The sequence below is a fragment of the Ciona intestinalis genome, chromosome 6 (assembly GCF_000224145.3).
Source record: "Ciona intestinalis chromosome 6, KH, whole genome shotgun sequence".
In the NCBI taxonomy this organism is placed as follows: domain Eukaryota; kingdom Metazoa; phylum Chordata; class Ascidiacea; order Phlebobranchia; family Cionidae; genus Ciona; species Ciona intestinalis.
Genome location: NC_020171.2, coordinates 1946641 through 1965604, shown reverse-complemented (window position 1 = coordinate 1965604; position 18964 = coordinate 1946641). Strand labels below are relative to the sequence as shown.

At 33.4% G+C, this 18964-nt stretch overlaps 3 protein-coding genes across 5 annotated transcripts in view; all 3 read left to right on the top strand.

The window, feature by feature from the left end:
- Positions 1-13557, top strand: part of LOC100179250 (nostrin) — a 63877-nt gene extending 50320 nt beyond the window's left edge. Inside the window, exons 5-21 of one of the 3 annotated variants that reach the window (XM_026834822.1) lie at positions 3441-3475; positions 3782-3862; positions 4130-4215; positions 4511-4657; positions 5523-5604; positions 5956-6018; positions 6208-6303; positions 6488-6622; positions 8016-8105; positions 9457-9576; positions 9797-9982; positions 10244-10372; positions 10644-10743; positions 11017-11133; positions 11378-11491; positions 11852-11956; positions 12284-13557. In XM_026834822.1, coding sequence (XP_026690623.1) covers positions 3836-3862; positions 4130-4215; positions 4511-4657; positions 5523-5604; positions 5956-6018; positions 6208-6303; positions 6488-6622; positions 8016-8105; positions 9457-9576; positions 9797-9982; positions 10244-10372; positions 10644-10743; positions 11017-11133; positions 11378-11491; positions 11852-11956; positions 12284-12396 — 1710 coding nt within the window. In that variant the 5' untranslated portion in view covers positions 3441-3475; positions 3782-3835 and the 3' untranslated portion in view covers positions 12397-13557. Of the gene's footprint in view, positions 1-3384; positions 3476-3754; positions 3863-4129; positions 4216-4510; positions 4658-5522; positions 5605-5955; positions 6019-6207; positions 6304-6487; positions 6623-8015; positions 8106-9456; positions 9577-9796; positions 9983-10243; positions 10373-10643; positions 10744-11016; positions 11134-11377; positions 11492-11851; positions 11957-12283 lie in introns of all 3 variants that reach the window. The other 2 variants (XM_026834821.1, XM_026834820.1) reach the window with 2 other exon arrangements.
- Positions 13558-14914: 1357 nt separating this feature from the next.
- LOC100184752 (ADP-ribosylation factor 1) lies at positions 14915-17803 on the top strand. The gene is made up of 4 exons (XM_009860554.3): positions 14915-15125; positions 15457-15567; positions 16246-16370; positions 16701-17803. The coding sequence occupies exons 1-4, from the start codon at positions 14978-14980 to the stop codon at positions 16863-16865; spliced, it is 549 nt and encodes a 182-aa protein (XP_009858856.3). The 5' UTR covers positions 14915-14977; the 3' UTR covers positions 16866-17803.
- Positions 17804-17808: 5 nt separating this feature from the next.
- LOC108949548 (ADP-ribosylation factor 2) lies at positions 17809-18325 on the top strand (the record flags this gene model as incomplete). The annotated part of the gene is given in 2 exon segments (XM_026834850.1): positions 17809-17995; positions 18220-18325. Coding segments are annotated over 2 exon segments (254 nt in total), but the record flags the coding sequence as incomplete, so codon positions are not given.
- Positions 18326-18964: the final 639 nt, after the last annotated feature.

Below are 18964 nucleotides of genomic sequence, written 5' to 3'. Positions count from 1 at the left end.
TTGACTTTAAACGGCGACTCGTAAAATCAATTTTTCGGTTTCAAATCAGTTTTCGCTATAACCCCGCTTTAAGCTCGTACCCCGCTGTTATTTCAGCTATAAGGCCTAAGCTTGTAATTGAAATTCTGAAGCGCTATACAACATAGCTCGATATAGCGCATAAAGTCTATCATCAATTCAATTCATCATGGGCCTTCAACAAATAAACAAAGCACGGTCGCTGGTAGTTCAGAGGGTTACGTTTCGAATAAAATATGTGACATGTCATTGGACTGTCGTTTACTATATGGTTCACAGATTTTCATATAACACTGTGAGGTAAGATGGATACCGTTGGCACATAAGATCCCATATTTCCTAATCGTGTTTTAAACAATTACCAACGATATTTTAGAGTCGTTCGAGCTATATAACTTTGTAAATATTTTTTATTTACTACCAAATGGAACGCTAAAAGAGAATAAAAACCTAGAACCATCTTACCCCAACCTACTGTACTGTGATATTCTTTGTTTACTACCAAATAGGGCGAAAAAAAGAATGAAAACAGACGGCCTTCCCAAACCTATTATATAACCGGTTTTGTTATTCAGCACCTTCTAACAACACCTTTAACACTATAGTAATGTCACGTTCCATCCTGGGCAAGTCAGGTGCCGAGAACTCCCATAGTTTCATCTATCGTCACTTAATATAACTTCGTGCCCCAGTGGGGGTTTGAACACGGTTTTTAGGATTCCAAAACCGGAGTGTTGAATGTTCTATTTAATAACTGAACTTAATTATAAGCTTTGGTTGGCCCGGTTTTCGCTGACGTAATCATCATTATTATTTTAACATATATAGTCATACTTGAGATTGTGACGTACAGTCTACTTAAATTTATCGCTAACGGAACCAGTATGTCTGCCCACAACTTGAAAAACTAATCAAAATTTAGTATCCTGTATTAAATTGCTATGCCCTGATCCAAATAACAGCTTATGTGAGTACATAATAGTCCAATTATGTCGTGTTTTGTGCGGTAATATTGATTATTGTGACGTTTGTGGTAGAATAGCCATAACATTGCCCTGTGGCATATACGCTTAAAACAAGTGTGGTCGGAAAACTATTAAACTAAATATAGAATAGTTTATTATTTATTTATCTTAGAGTAAACACTGTTTGATTAGTCATATAAAACTTAGACAACCCATTAAAAATGTATGGCTTAAGGCGCCTAAGGTGTAGCAGAAAATCACTGATTTCTGAGTAATTGTAAATTGGCAGACACTTGTACATTACATAAAACTTATTCAAAATATGTCATCTCTTTCGAATAACACGTTATACTGTCGCCATTTTTCATATTATTAATGTAACATAACATATAGTAGGGTGGGGTAAGATGGGACGTATTTTTTCGGAAATACATATGCTAACGGTATCCCAACTTACCCCCATGTTACTATAACATAACATAACTTTTATTTGTCTATTAAATACAGTGACGAAGATCCGAATAATAAAACAACGAAGAAACGGTACTTAGCAACAAAACGACAACAGTGGTTAAAAACACGCTATGGTTAAAAAGTACTTGAAAAAAGTGTCACAAAAGGCGGGGATGCTAAACCAAAGGGTTTCCCATTAGACAGAAGCGATCTAGCGATCAGAAGATGTTTTTGATGATTTAAAATCAAGTCCCAAAATCAAGATTATATTTGTTTGTGACGGTCGGCTGCGGTACGAAACATCGTATAGGAAACCGCCAATTAAACGTCTAGGGCTTACAGCTAACACAGGTGCACTTATCGCCGGGCCAAATCTGATTTAGTCTGCTAAAGCTTTATCGTGGCCCAAGTTTAGAACTGGATTCTGCGATTTTTAGAGCCTGCAGAAGCCGTTCAGGCTATTAACCACCATTAGACTTAATTTGGTCGTTACCCTGCACAGTCATGCATATCGATCATGTTCGCGGCTACCACCATGGATTAATGTGACGTCATAGTGGTAATAGTTGCGTCACAAAAAAGTGAAACCTAATACATTACACAGTTATTCTGCTTTAGACCACCCAATACTTTATAAAGAATTTTAATTCTTAAGTCAAGAAACGGTGAAGTGATTCACTGACCAAAAACAACATAAACACGCGGCCACCGTATTATGCCACCCCTATTAAACATGTGCCTTGGTTAAATGTGACTATATACCTGTTGAACAGGACATGATTAATTTCCTCTTATAAGTATCGTACGTAGGCCACACACGTATGGATTCACGTAGTCACGGAATTTCTCTAGAAAATCAATTTCGAATGAATGAAAGTAGTTTATTTGTTTTCGCTTGGCGGGCAGTGACAGTCGTTATAACACTGGTGTTTTGTTTCATACACCTCGTGCTTGCTTACCACATTTGTAACTTTTTGGGAAACTATATTTTGAAATATATGGCTGCTTCGACAACCTATTAGGGACCGCCACTGGGTTAGAGCACTTTCTTAACAGAAAGTCCTGTTCTCATTTGATTTCTTCTTATAAAAATCTTACATGGGACCACACACGTTTTCAATCTACGAAGTCGCGAATTTCGCAAGCCATGTTTACATTCAATACCTGTTCGCGGTGCATATAGTACACGCGACTGCAAGTTTGGGCGCTTGCGGGTTTCCTTCTAAGGCCGAAGCCGTGAATTGTTATTCCAGTGTACGATGCTCGAAATTAAACAATTCCAAACACTGTGACGTCCCCAGCTTACCCAAAGCGAAACTCGAAATGCTCATGAAAGGCCTCCACCGACCGCTGGTTGAAGTAATATTCAATTTGAGAGCGATTGTTTGGTCTATCCGTTGCGCGTCGTTGCTTTTATGCGAAAACATAACACGCGTTTTAATCTACGAGTTCATCTAGTTTTGGTCGTTTTGCTTCGTGGACTTTGAATGAGACAAATAGTTGTCAGTCAGATTTACACGCTATGGTTTTCGTACAGATTCATTGCCTAATTTAATTCAGACCGCTTATAGTATGCCGTGGTTCACATTTTCCATTGTCAGTCTCCACTGAACGTGTTTAATTAAATTGGAAAGATTATTTAAACATTTGTGGCTCAAAACTGTAGGATTGCCACGCATAGAAGGTTTTGTGTATTTACCGTTTGGTTTTTGGGATCCACAGTAGAAACGTCTATACACACACACTTTCGTCATGGTTATGTCATGTTGGGCGTTGCGACATAACAGTCTTGCAAAAAGTCCTAAAAGATATAATATTTGTATAGGTGTCTGCAGAGTCCGTATATAAACATTTACAGATTTATATACGGACTCTGGGTGTCTGTATATGTCTATTGTCCGTCGTTAAAAGGTCCATGCAGCCGTTTAAACCAGTATATGTTACATAGACCGATGAACGCATACAGCTCCAGAACTGAAACCGTTTCTGTTTGCAATTTTACAGCGTTCTAGCACCATCAGCCGGCTACCAGTTCCAAGGTATTTATTGTATTCACTCCCCAATTAGTATACCGAAACAGTTACAGGATACGGCAACACTGGCAAATAAATGTGGTGGAAATTTTTTGTCAAAATTTCATTCGCGATTTACAGTCGACGCGTGTGCATGAAATAATTCGAGAAGTGATTGTTTTTATTACAATTTGAATAAATTACGATTATAAGTGGTTTTAGTAGATTAATTTATGTCACTAAAGCTAGGATTTGCATTAAATGTTAACATATTGTACATTTTATGCTGTATATTTTTAAATCTAGCGTTGTTTTCGTGTTTACATTTGAAAGGGGATGTATATTTTATCTTTGGATTAACTTCGTGGAAATAAGCAAACAGAAAACATGACGCATTTCAGAAATACGTTTATGGTGAGTGTTTTTAATGCGCTTTTTTTCCATAAAGTTTTTTAATCAAGTTGTTTTTTAGTTAAGGGGCTATCCTTAGAACAGTTTCTCCAAGTTATCTGCTAATTATTAATTAATCCATATAACCACCAACTACAAACCTATATAACTACCAACCCCTAACACTTCCCACCACCCTAATCTAACTTACCGGAGGATTCTTCCTTTTTGTTTTGCAAACATTTTAGCACTACATCATTTTTATAAAATACTGTTATTGTTCTCCAACAGGGCACTGTTGGTTTTGAAGAAATAAAACGTTACACGAGACAAGGAACGGAATTTTGTCGCGAAATTGTGAATATACTGAATGAAAGGTTAGTACACAAATATAGATGTGTTTTTTATTTAATTTTTTTAATGTATAAGTGTTTAAAACTTTGCATAATCTTGCATTTATATATATATATATAATGTATTTTATATGAACAAGGTCCAACACCGAGTCATAGGAGGCCTGGGATTATTTGAGTCATTATTTTTTTTTAAAAGTTGCTTTTTTTTCTGAAAAAAATCGGAATTAAATCAATTTTGTTTAACATTTTATGTTTCTGTTTATATGTTTTCATAAATCGCCTTTTCTTGTCATCTTATCATTGCCATACATCCCAGGGCTATGTTGGAGCAAAATTATGCCAAAAGTTTGCGTCGTCTTGGCCAACGTATGTCAAAAGCTGCTTGTTCAGTACTTGGTTCACCTATGAGTTCTTCATGGAAAACTGTGGGTGTGGAAACGGAGAAAGAAGCCGAATTACACCGGTAATATTGGATTCATTTATTTCTAACTTGAAACATGACAGCTTAGTTTAATTAAATGTATTTTTTCATGTAAAAAATGTTTTAGAATCATAACTACACAGATAGAATTGGATAAATTTATGTCGATTTTCCGTTAACAACATTTTTAGCCGAAACATGATAGTTTAGTTTAATTAAATGTATTTTTCTGTGTAAAAAAATTCATAATCAGAACTACACAGATAAAACTTGATTATTTATCTTTGTATTTGCGATTAAGTGTAATTTATGAATTAATAGCTTATTTTAATAACTGTACAACATAAATCAAAATACAGTAAACACATAATCATAACAACCAAAAAGTTCATAAAGCTGTAACCTACATACATACATATATACAGAAACACACTAAAACAGAGATATTTCTACCCATACTTATAGTATAGGTCATAGCAGAAAGCATTATATATATATATATTATAAACATTACTCTAACTTGTCTATCATCCATGCCTATAAAATGTAGCCTGCAATTAAATGTCCTACTTAATTACTACTTTAAATTGTAAAGAGCAACCATATCAAATGTAATTAAACTAAAGTGAGATAACAACCAGGTGTGCTGCATAATATATGTGTTGTTCATTTATTCCCAAAGACATAAATATAATTAGAATACATCAATATATATATACTAGGTAAATACCTATGCTACATAGCTAAATTGTGACCATTTTATTCAGGGTTTGCGTAACTTTTCTTGTATTTATACCTAATATACACACATAACATACAGACAAGAAAGTATCATTTTGCTAAAAAAAAACACATAAGGAAATTTAGGTTTGTCGCATCTTTTTATGAATTGCTCTAATATTTACAGAGATTTTGGATTATCCTTGATAGAAGAATGTATTAAACCTTTGTCAACTGTAACTGAGAAACAACTAAAACCAAGAAGAATGGTATAATATCCATTTTATTTGTATGCTGTTTATTTTTATTTTGGTCGCTCTATTTTTGTTAAGATGGCAGTATGTATGTAAAGCTAGCATAGGTGACAAAAATCTGTATGTAGAACTTAATTACAGACCTTTTAAAATGCAGGGGAGGCAAGGGACAGTTAGACCCAGAATCCTGTGAAAAACAGCACAAATAGTATAAGTTTAAAAAGTCTGGTGAATGATTTGTCTATTACTTGGGGCACCGGTATGCAATAAGTCAACAACCTTTTATGGCCCAGGCATTGCATTTATAGACTCCATGATATTAAATACAGCCATTAATGGTTCAACATATTTTAATTTTCACTGTAGATGGAGCAAAGAGTGGACAGTCGTTTTAAAACATGGACGGATAAACATGCAGAACATATCAAGGTAAACTATGATGTAACCTTTGTATATTTTCATTTATTCGCTTATTTTTATATTTTTCCCATACTATAGATATAGAAAACAGTTTAAAATGTTAAAAAGCTCTAATTCTATTTTAGCCCACTAAATAACTTAACTTTGAAAATCACAATGTTTCATTTTTTTTTCCAAAGTTAACAATATTTTACACAGATAAAGAGGAGACTCCATCAGCTACAACGAGAGAACGAATCTCTGCGGGAACAAATTGACGGACCACGCCCTAAAACTGATCGAGATCAACAAAAGGTAAAGATTTAATCAAAAAAAACTGGCATTTTGAGCTTTCATTCAGTATTTCTGCTACCTTTTTCCTAATTTTTCCCATTTAAAAGTCTGTATTTTGCCTGTATTTGTAGTTTTTGTTTTGGGTAATACAATTTTTTTACTTTTTATTTTATTTTTTATCCATTTCTCCATCTTCATTCACCAGTTAATGGCCAAGCAACAACGTGGTGAAGAACAAATCCAAAGAACTGACTTGGAATATTACAACTCACTCATACAATTAGAAGCATCTAGACAGGACTGGGAATCTGCCAGTTTTGAATGCTGTGATGCAGTGGAGGTATATATATAAATATATATATGTATAATATATAAAATCTATATAGATATATATAAACAGATTTTTTTGTGTGTTTTACTACATTTTTTTCATCGTTTACTTTTGATAAGATATTATATTGTTTTAAATTATGCTGCATTTGATAATAAGAGTGACATTTTTCTGTTATTTTTTGCAATTTATTTTTTGTTTAACTGTTTTTATTGTTTTAAACTAACTGAAAAGACACCTGTACGAAACGTAAAAAAACTACATAAATTTAGTAAAAAGCAACATAAAACAAATGCCAACCCCCCTAGAGTATGGTTTGCCTATTTCTCAATTGTTTAAGAAACTTCTAGGAATTTTAAATCGACTTTAAATAAGAGTGAACTCAATTTAATGAAATTACTCAATTTAGCAATTGTGGTTTAGCCCTGCCCCAGGCTAGAGTGTAATCCTTTACACAAATACCCATTTACTTTAAACAGGCAATATAACCTACGAGCCCTAGACCGTGTTAACGTACTTTAAAACCACAAAACTTACAAGTGTGTTATTTTGGCTTAAAGTAAGACTATTTGATTTTAAACTGATAATAGCACATGATTAAGTAGTACTGTGTAGTTATTAACAGATATTGTCTGCACCAAAATGATATTTTTTGGCTGCCTTTGCATGTAACTACTAACTATATAAATTTTTTGTAGACAATATCAGTTTTATAATAGTTTGTAATTAAGCTACCAAACAATACTGGGTTCAAAGCTTAAGCTGCAGAGATGTTGAAAAAATTTATGAAAATATCACTTACAAAGTTACATATATATACTGTTGGATAAGATGGGACACCTTTAGCACATAATATCCAAATATCCTGATCGTGTTTTGAACAATTAACAACAGACTATGGTGGTCGTGAGAATACGGTTTTATAATTCACTAAATGTTGTTTGTTTACTACCAAATTGGACGAGAAAATAGAATAAAAAGGTGTCCTATCTTTCCCCCAACTTACTATATATGTACAAAATCTAGTGTTTTTTTTAGTCTCATAATTTTTGACCATCAATTGATTGATAATACAATCTAATTCAATTCAGTTTGTGAGCACACAATGTATGAACAATAGTCCATAGTGACATCACAATAGGTTTTGATACATTGTTAAGAATAGCCCTATGTGGTTTACTTTATGTCAACAAAAGTCTTGTCTTTTTGTCATTCATATTCTGATGGTATTTCATGAATTACTAATGAAACGAAAAGTGCTATTTCCAAAAGGGATGCAAAAAGACCACTGTTTCTCATACTTTTTTCATTTTTACTTTAAACTTGTGCTTTCATTGTTTTTTAACTTTTTAAGAATATTTTAATTTTTTTAAATATAAATTTTACAACTTTTCGGTGACAGGACATGGAAGACGACAAGTTTCGACAACTCAACCACGTTCTTGGAAAATATGTCGACAATTTATACGAAATTCCATCGAAGATGAAAAGCGTAAGTTGATTTGTTGGTTGCGTAAAATTATTGGTAGGGTCGGAAAAAATGTTTTGCTTAATATTTGTGTGTTGGCTCAGAAATTGTGTTTGGATGATTAAAAAATGAATGTTATTGTCAAAATTCACATGTAATGTCAAAATATCGTAATGTCAAAATTCACATGTAATGTATTTGGCACATAATATGATAACATGGTATAGAGAAAAGTCTGTGACACATGATATACCATGGGAACTTGAATACCACGGGCCTCTTACTGTTTACACTAGTCATACGGCTTTGACGTGCCTTTTCAATAAAAACTCTGTAACTAAACAAATGTGTATTTTGAGGTCTGGAACATTCTAACTATCGCTTCTTAACAATTTTAACGTATTAGTTCGTGGAGAAACTTAAATACATAAATTTATTAAATTTATTTTCAAATTTCTGTCAATTTAGCTGTTACCTTACAGCTGGGTAAAAAATTACTTATTCCTACGTCCTACCAATATACCACATTACACCAAATGTGTTGTCCCAATTTTGTTGTCTGTTATCTCATTAAGAGGTTGAAGAATCAAATATTTATGGCATTTCTAGTAAAAAATCTCTAAAATAAAAACAAATTTCCACAAGTTCTACCCCATTACATCATACAAGACCACCACTATAGTTAATAATTGATTTGAATGTAACGAACCACTAACATGACTTTGTTGACACTTTTCTAATTTTACCTGGTGTTGTATTTACTTACCTAATATAACAAACTGTTTTAATAATCTTAGGTATAAAATATTTTTATGTCCGATTCCGTAAAAAGATAAATAACGCATAGATCACTATAAAGAGACCTTTTTAACTTGTCATTTTAAGTGTCGTTTTATAAAATGTTGGTGTTTTATAAATTAAAAAAAATGTATTTTTACTATGATTTCTTTAAAAATAAGGTTATACATATGTATATATTCAGATACAATTTATACTGAAACAGTAATATATATAATTAAAAAAACGATTAATTTGCTTACAAAAACACAAAACCGTCACCTAATGGCTATTATGGTATTGGTTGAAATGATTTTTCATATTATTATGTGTATTTGAACAGCGCCTAAACTGATAAAAGCTAATTACGTTAAATTTGTGTTTGCTTTTTACTATATAGCCTATTAAACACTCTTTGCATACAAGCATCGTAAAATTTCTTGTTTAACACCTGAACATATGCTTAAAATTTGTTTTTTCTTACTACTTTACACTTGACTATTAGACCATTTTGAGTAATGACAGAAGTTAAACGCTTTTGTGTTTTCTGCCGCTATACCAAGTCCTCTTGGTAAAATAGAAATCATATTTTCCACAGATGTGTCGGATACTCGACGATGCATGTGAGGGCTTGTCCCCGCAAACAGAGATCCTTCTAGTGGCCGATAAACTAAAGGGGGCGCCGTATATGTCCGAGCAACTATTATGTGATTTCTATGTGAGTAGAACCATCGGGGTATAAGCGTATAAGGGTTAAATAAAATATGCAAGTTAGTGTAAGATTAAGTTATAGAAGATTTTAATATTTTCTTGATAAAATCAGATTATTGATAGGTACTAAATGCACTGTAAATGCTCAGTGTATAAAATTTCTATGCTGCTAAAACTGATGAATGTGTACCTTTAAACACAAAATATATCACATTTCCATTTCACAGCAAGAAAATTTCAGCTGTCCGATGTCCCCAGATCGACGACGGGCATCAGTGAACAAACTACTTGAACGTTATATAGCTGACTGCCAGAAGGAGCGTGCTCATCGTGACGGCCTCAAAAGATTGGCTGAAGCCTCAAAAGATAATGACCCTAAGAACCAATCAGATATCTCCAATAGATTGTTGCAGGTTAAAAAAAAACATGTTTTTTTTATTTTTTTTTTTGAAATTGATTTAATGTATCTTTGAAATTATTTAGCATTAGCAAAATCACGCTGTATATTTTGGCAGTTCTACCGATTTTGGTGAATAATTCTGTAAATCTTCTTTCTTTACTAAGAAATGGGACGATAAAGAGAATAAAAGCATGTTCCATCTTACCCCAACCTACTGTAAAATATTAAATATTTCAATAAAAAATAAAAATACTTGAAATTCTTTCCTCCACAGTCTTCAGCAATGCTGACATTCTTTGACATTATTCGATATAAATTAAACCTCACTCTTTCATCTATTGATGGATCGTCCAGACCACAACACCCGCTGTCTAACTGCATGGAAAACCACACGGATAAACAGGTAATTATTAATTAGTGTGTTTTGTTTATAGTTGATTTATGTTAAAGCTAGTTGTACTTGCTTATCCGTTTCACTACATCGAAAACCATAGGGATAAACGGGTTATTGCTTTGTCTTTTTTACTATGTTTATTTTATGTTGTTTTTAGGTTTTTATTATTATTGTTTATTTTGTTAATTTTCTCTGTTTTTCTGTTATATTTTTCTGTAAATTTTGTATTTTGTTGTTGGTCTTAAACAAATCATAACATTATCAACACATAATAACTCAGGGCATCTTGTACACTGTGTTTCGCTCAAGACCAGGGGAGGCCTATGAAAGGTTACAAGAAAAAGAAAAAAGCCAACATAAATCCAAGTCAAAATCAAAGTGTAAGTTTTATAACTAATAGATACTTATTTATTCTCTTGACGGTCGGTATAACACAGGTGTTCTGTTTCATACACCTAGTGCTCCCTTACAAGTTACCCTGTATACAACTTCATAAAGGATTGTTTTTCTTTATGACTGACAATTTGGACAACCCATTAGTGACCACTGGGTGAAGCAATACTAAAAGATTCACCTCAGGCTGTGTGACTATTGTGACATTATTTACTCCATTCACAACTCAGTACACCAACTAACTAGATTCTAATCTCCAGCAAAAAGTCGCGCTCCCGTCACGCGACACCGATCTTCCTCACTAGAGAACCATAGAAATCATAGCAACCATAACCACCATCAGAAGAAGAATTACGAAACTGTTTCGGCAGCTACTGGTAAGTTATGGCAAAGTTTTAGCTTTTGAGCTTTGATTTTTTATTATACTTTTTGTTGTGTTTTATTTAGTTTTTTTACTCTTTTTTATTCTTATCCACAAGACCTGGGACTTATTTTTTTATAATTTATAGTTTTTTTGCCATTTTTCAACTGAAGCTCTTAACAGTAACTAATTCCTTTTTATTTTTTATTTTTTTTTATAGTTTTATTTCACATAAACAGTAACCATTCCCTACCTACCAGGCAAAGTTATGCGTGACAACAGACGTACAAGTAATGCAAGCGTCACGTCAAGTTCAACGAAAAATTCAGTTCCACCAGCTTCACCGGAGTTTGAAACGCCAGTGGAAACACCAGGTGAATGAAATATATTTTATGGGTAAATAAAACAAATAAATGTAACTTATGTATCAATAAAAGGCCAATGAAGATGTTATAACACAGGTGTTTGGTTTCATACACCTTGAAAAACACAACCTAAATTTTATAGACAAATTAATGCAAATGAATGAATGAATGTAACTTATTTATTCTCGCTTGGCGGGGCAGTTATTCTAACACAAGTGTTCTGTTTCTAATAGCATTTTCCCCTTTTCCAATTAAAGTCTTTTAAAAACAAGTATATTTAAAAAAAATCAAAGTGTGAAATTGTTTTTTTTTTGAACTGTATACGCAAACCAGTTTAGAATGTTAATACAATCTTGAAATTGCCTCCAGCAAAACCTGAGGTCACGAACTCTGGTGAAACTACAGTATTATGTCGATGTGTTGCTATTTATGATTATGCAGCTACTAGACCTGATGAACTGTCAATCAAAGAAGGTAAGAGATTACCTGTGAAGGATGTTGTATGATATTTTTCTTTAATATCTATTCTATATGGCTGAGAACCTTGTCTCAAACATGGGATTTGTGCTATATTTAACCTGGAACGTCACCTATGTTATAACTCGACGTATACATACATGACTGTTGTCTTACCAACACACATGGTGTATTCATACACCTAATGCTGACTGTCGAGTTATAACATGGGTGTCTTCTTATACACCAGACACACATGGTGTATTCATACACCTCATGCTCACTGGCTCAAATGCTTTGGTTTCGTAAGTTTATTGTTTCTACAATATTTCATTTACTTTCCAGGTGATGTAATAAACGTATTCGAAAAGGGTGAAGATGATTGGTGGAGAGGGGAAGTAAACAACCAATCAGGACTCTTTCCCGCAAATTATGTTGATGTTGAAATTAGTGTATAAAAATTTTTCGATTTTTTTTACAATTTTACTCATTTTTTGCGCAATTTCGAATTTTTTTTCCATTTTTATCATGGCTTGTTGTGTTTTAACTGAATTTATCATTCCCATTATGTGATATATGGTTGGTTTGGTTGTATTTTGCACACAAATATGTGTTTAGCTCTGCAGTGCGGCTGGCTTGTTTGAACCTAAAACATATATATGTGCTGAAATTGCCATGAATGGTGTGTTCATGCACCCTTGCCCACTGTCAAGCCATAACAAGGGTTTCTTCTTATACACCAGACACACATGGTGTATTCATACACTTCATGCAGACTGTCAAGTTATAACATGGGTGTCTTTTTATACACCAAACACTCATGGTGTTTTCATACATCTCATGCTCACTGTCGAGTTATAGCATGGGTGTCTTCTTATTCACCAGACATACAGGTGTCTGATTATAACATGAATAAACTCCTTCACCTAATACCTACTCTCTTACCAGGCTGTATTATAAACCTTATTCCGACTGTCCAGTTATAACATGTTCTTTTCAACAAGGCACACTGCAGTGTAAACATAGCAAAAATAATCAAAATACAGACAGCATTTCCAACATAGAATCTTTGTTTAGTCTTTTCTATTCTTTCATTTATATTCTATCATCACCCTATGCCAAAGGTGTATGTATTCTAATTAGTGCTACATATCACATCATTTTATTTGTGTAGATACTTTTTGTTGGTTGCAACAACTGTATATGTTAAAATAACTCCTATTAAACTGGAAAAAATCGCAATATTTACGAAATTGTAATTAAAAATTTCAACCTTGTTTGTATTTCAAAATTGGTCACACTAAAGAGCGTTTTAGACCTTTTAAAATTGGTTTCAGCACTGCTGTCTTTATATATATATATATCATTTGTAAGTGCTTAAACAATAGTACATTGTGACAGTTGGACCGCAGCATAGGACCAAATCATAGGCCTTAAAAACATTGGTTTTGTTTATATTGGTGCCAGCTATGTTATTTTATAAGCCCTGCACTGTACAACTATCTCTGTTTTTCATGTTTCAATTAATTTTTAATTAGTCGTCTTGTATTTGATGCCCTTATTACGCAATGCTGGTACAATCTATTTAAAATAAAGGTATACCCCATGTTTTAAAATTATATTTGTTTTTTAGATTGTGTTGTAGGTATACCACATGCTCACTGTCGAGCTGTGGGGCCAGTGTCCTTTTATACACAGGAAAAACATACATTCATACAATTGAAGCTGACTGTCAATTTTTCCAGGTGTGTGCATTTGTACTTCACTGTAATTTTCTATTGTCTGAAGTAGTTGTATAGTTTACCTGGTGAATTTTGCTGGTAGCAGACTAGGGTGATTTTGAAACCCGAAGTTTTAGAGGAATGTAACTTATTTATTTTGGTGTCGCAGGGTAACAACGGCTGTTATAACCTGGGTATTGTTTCCTACACCTTGTGCTAGCTCAAAAGCAGCATATGCTAGTTTGTGGGTGATTAATTAACTTTTTAAAAAGTGTTGTAAATTTATTAGACCATTATTTGTCACCCTCGTCATGGATCCATTTTCTGGTATAAGTAAGCAATTCCATCCAGGCAGTAACTATTTAAACATATTTGGAAGAACCAATTCAATTATTGTCATATTGATTACTTTTTAAGCAAGCATGACCAGAGTCGGACTTTTGTCCTGAGCAAATTTATGTCTAAAATAAACATTAGAAGTATGTCTATTTCTACTGTCAACGCACTTTTAGTAGTAAATAAGTCTTATCATGTAATATTTATCAATAAAGACTGTTTAAACGAGCCAGATATAATAAAAAATATCGAGGAAGCGCGCCCACTCCCCGCTAATACAAAAATAAACTGCCCACGTGACGTCACTAACGAAATATAGTCTCGTGACGTGGCAAATATTTCCTCAGCGACTTATGAAGCCAACGCCTTTGAAAAGTCGCGCTGTTAAATTAGAGGTGTCAATTTCGCGATTTTCGCTTGTCTATAGTATTTGCAGAAGCTCCAAGCGCTAGCAGGTGTTTAAATGCTGTATTCGCTGTAAAATAAGCTTAAAAATATATTAATAATAGTGGTATATTCGCTATTTTTAGTACCTTTAAACATCGTTGTTTTTTTTATAGTTTTTGCTTGTTTTGTAGCTTTTTGTGTAATTTAGTCTATAACGTTGATGTATTTGGTAAATTCCTGTTTAATTTAGTGCTTTTTATGGATATATAGTTAAACATAAGCGTTAGAGCCAGTAAGGAAGTATCTTGTACAATGTGTGACGTCACGAAAGCCGGTTGCGTAATTCTTTAAAATCGATTTAGTTTAATTAATGTAGGATGTAAGCTAGTTGCTAATTTGTCCAATTTTATGCTTAACTTAATTTCTACGATTCCTATTTTACTGTTTACCATCATATATATCCAATAATATGCCAACAAAATAAAATGGTTTTTGCCAAAAAAGCCACACTTTAACTGGTAGAGGATTTATGAAAAACCCTTACTAAATTATTTTAGGTTGTTGTTTTCAGAAAATACCTTATAAAAGCTCAAAAATGGGGCTTTCGTTTAGTTCTTTGTTTAGTAAATTGTTTTCAAAAAAAGAGATGAGAATATTAATGGTTGGCTTGGATGCGGCCGGAAAAACAACTGTTCTTTATAAGTTAAAGCTTGGTGAAATTGTTACTACTATTCCCACTATTGGTAAGTTATTTATATTGTAAAGTAAAGTAGCTTATATACATATATCATTTTTTTTTAATTTTAACAACCGAATGCAAGTTCACCGTATGCGGAGTTCAACAGCCATGCTTTTTAACTGTCGCTCTTTCCCAGACTTTTTATCCAGAGCAAGTTATTAACGACTTTCGGTTTGATGTTGATTCCTTTTCTTCGTTTTACTAGTTGGTTATTTAACCTTTGGGGGGGGGGGCAAACCCTGGCATAAATCTCGGGTTCCATGGCATGTCACACTGCATGACCTCACCCACATAGAATAGATTATCCAATTTCTTATGCTGTCATATTTTTGCAGGTTTTAATGTTGAGACAGTGGAATACAAGAACATCAGTTTTACTGTGTGGGACGTTGGTGGCCAAGACAAAATCCGACCCTTGTGGAGACATTACTTCCAAAACACCCAAGGTATCGCAATATGCTTTTTGAATTTTCCCTTGTATAAGTGAAAACTTTTCAAAAAATCTACTGTGCCAAAATGCAGTGACTTCCTTGATTAATGTGCTGAATAATTATTACTTTGACTCTGTTTGTTTGTATCAACATCCTAACTTCATGGTTAACACAGTTTTGGGCTGAAAAACGGGGTGCTAAAACATTTGCTGTCCGCCTTCTGTAATAAATTTTTGGCGACGTGTAAGCTTAGGCATCCTTATTGTAAAGTCTCTTGCTCGGTCCAGGCTTGGTTTTAAAGACATTTTTATGTCACTTTTGTGACAAAATTTAGTTTTGTTCTAAAAACAGGCACTTCTAACATGCCCAATGCTTCTATCCATAACAGCCACTCATAATGTTACACATATATAATATAGACGAACATCGTCTTTATACGTGTATACGTCACACACGGCATTATTCGTCTGTGAACCCACGTGTGGTGATGCAACCACAAACCCATCAGCTGTGCGTTTAATGCATGTAGCGTACTGTTGTTTCGTTTATTGTGTCTTTCTTTACTAATTCATCCCGCGTTGCTCCAATCATTCATTAAGTTCATTATAAATAAATAGCTTTGAAATAGGTTGTACCTTATGGTCTACAATAGGCCCTGATTTGGTTGCTGTATAAAAACATTTCCATTCCCAGGTCTCATATTTGTGGTGGACAGCAATGACAACGAGCGAGTTAGTGAAGCCCAGGAAGAATTACATAGGATGCTGAATGAGGATGAATTACGCGACGCTGTTGTTCTTATATTCGCTAATAAACAGGTGTGTTTGTTCTTATCAACTATATATATATAGTTTTTCTTTTTCACATATTTCTGACTCTTGTGTAAGTCTTTTTATAGTGTTTATATAACTATTTTCTAATAAACCAAAATTTCATGTAAAAACGTCAAAATGTTGCCATAATCTTTAATACCTTGTAAAACCGTGTAAAAATAGTGTTAAGTTTTTATTTGAACTCTCAGTCTTTACATTTCACCCAAAAACCCTAAATAAAAAAAAAAACGCTTAAAATTTGTTTTAAAACACAATTTCTTGTAAAATCAATTTCTTAATCACAATCATAATTTGTAAAATCACAATTTCTTTCAGGATCTTCCCAATGCCATGACCACGGCGAGTCTGACTGATAAACTAAAGTTGTCAGGCCTTCGCAACCGACAATGGTACATACAAGCAACTTGTGCCACTACAGGAGATGGATTATACGAAGGACTGGACTGGCTGTCAAACGCATTGAAAAGCTTAAAATCTTAGATAAAAATGGACCAAAATTAATGAACAAATTGTATGCTGCTTTCGTCGAATCATTCCATGTGGCAACTGCTAACAAATTTAAAAAAACACAGATTTTTTCACTCCTATTAGGTTGTTATATATAAGAAAAAGGAGCAATTAACTTAACAATTTACAAAATTTTGGACTATCATTTGACAGTTTTAAAATTTTTCTTTGAAAGGCATGGTTTATTTTTTCTATGTATTAAAATTGATAATCTTATCAAAATTGACAATAAATAATTACAAAAATAATCATAACTTAAAGAAAACCATTTACCCCAAGTCCCCTAACTTCCCCACGGTGCAAGATAAAATGAAAATCATTTTTTAATTTATTTAATAAAATGTATCGAAGACTGTATATCATGTGTCATACTACTGTTACAGCGTGGTGCTTATATCTGGTCCATATCGTTTTGGTGGAAGTTTAACGACGTTTACATTTCTTAACAGCAATTTTAGGTGTAGTGGTTTCATGCTTCATATATAAACATCAATTTCACTAAATATTTGTTAAAAACCTGATCTTTTTGCTTAAACTAATAGCGAACTGTTGAAATTCACTGTAACATGGCAAATATCATTATCATGACATTAAAAGTTGGAGTCCTGTGCACCCAATTGCCAAAATACTTTACCAATAACTTTGAACTTTCATGTGAGTGGCTATTGGCCACAAAATTTTGTTTCTGTGACATCAGTCCTGTTTTGAACCAATGTTTAAGCTTCCCTGCATTTTACTCAAAAAAACCAATTTTTTGCTAATCCACAAACTATATTAGTTAGAATACATTGTGTAACAGTGCTTCGTGTTATGTCCTATATTTTATTTAATCTCTCGTTTTTTAGTGAATGTAATAGTTTTTGCGTGTGTTTTCTGACTCACAATATGTGTACACTATTTCTTTCCTTGCAGGGTTTATTTATTAGTGGTAGCTAGGATTTAAAAACTGTTTAAAATGGGAGGATCGTTTGCAAAGCTGTTTAGCAGCCTTTTCGGCAAGAAAGAAATGCGAATTCTGATGGTGGGACTTGACGCTGCTGGAAAAACGACAATTCTTTACAAATTAAAACTCGGGGAAATTGTCACCACAATTCCTACTATTGGTAAGACATTTATTGGAATTGTAAAGTTCTAAACTTGTTGGTAAACTCCTACATAATATATCATACATATTATATATTTGTTTATGTTTTTGCCTTTACAACTGTACTAAGATTTAAGAATGCAAGATTTGGGTGCTTTCAAAATAAACTACATGCCATAAACACAAAATGGTTTATGTATAGCACTTCACCATGTACTTAAAATTTAAACGCTATATTTTCAGGTTTTAATGTTGAGACAGTGGAATACAAGAACATTAGTTTTACTGTGTGGGACGTTGGTGGCCAAGACAAAATCCGACCCTTGTGGAGACATTACTTCCAAAACACCCAAGGTATACCATTTTCTTTAACTTATGTTCTATATTTGGGAAATAATTTTGAATTTTTTTATATTTTTCGCTTATAACACTCAAGGAACAGTGTGTGGGTTTCAACTGTCTTTGTTTCACATACCAGTGTTTGTAGGTTTAACTTAAGCTGTTGTTGTTAAACTATTGAGTTTCTTACTTGTGGTATGTGTATGAATGTAACTTGTTTATCTAGTGTGATGTGAACAGTCGATGTAATGCAACTGTTTTCGCATTTTTGAAGTATAGCCTCATTAACTTACTACGTGACCAATAAACACTGTCACACTCAGTGGCGCAGCCAGAAAAAATGGGGGGGTTTTAATCAACAAATTTTTCAACAAACCCCAGAAACCCCCTGGCTGCGCCACTGGTCACACTACTATGTAATACACTGAATTTACAATACTGTATACAGTGCTTAGTACTTGGGAGTAAAATGGGAAACTGCTGTATTTTTCCAAATTAAAATGAGGCAAAGCTGAGAACAAATGATCTAGGGTTCATAAAATATGCATCTGCCAATGTTTTTCTGAGATAAAGTATTAGGGATGTGCTGTGATTACTACAAAACGATGCAGTGTTTGTGATGTGTGACTATTAGCGGTGTGTGACTTAA

Coding starts and splice junctions, on each gene's coding strand:
- LOC100184752 (XM_009860554.3), top strand. CDS start 14,978: ATGGGGCTTTCGTTTAGTTCTTTGTTTAGTAAATTGTTTTCAAAAAAA. Junction 15,126..15,456: donor TACTACTATTCCCACTATTG/GTAAGTTATTTA, acceptor ATATTTTTGCAG/GTTTTAATGTTGAGACAGTG. Junction 16,371..16,700: donor TTATATTCGCTAATAAACAG/GTGTGTTTGTTC, acceptor AATTTCTTTCAG/GATCTTCCCAATGCCATGAC.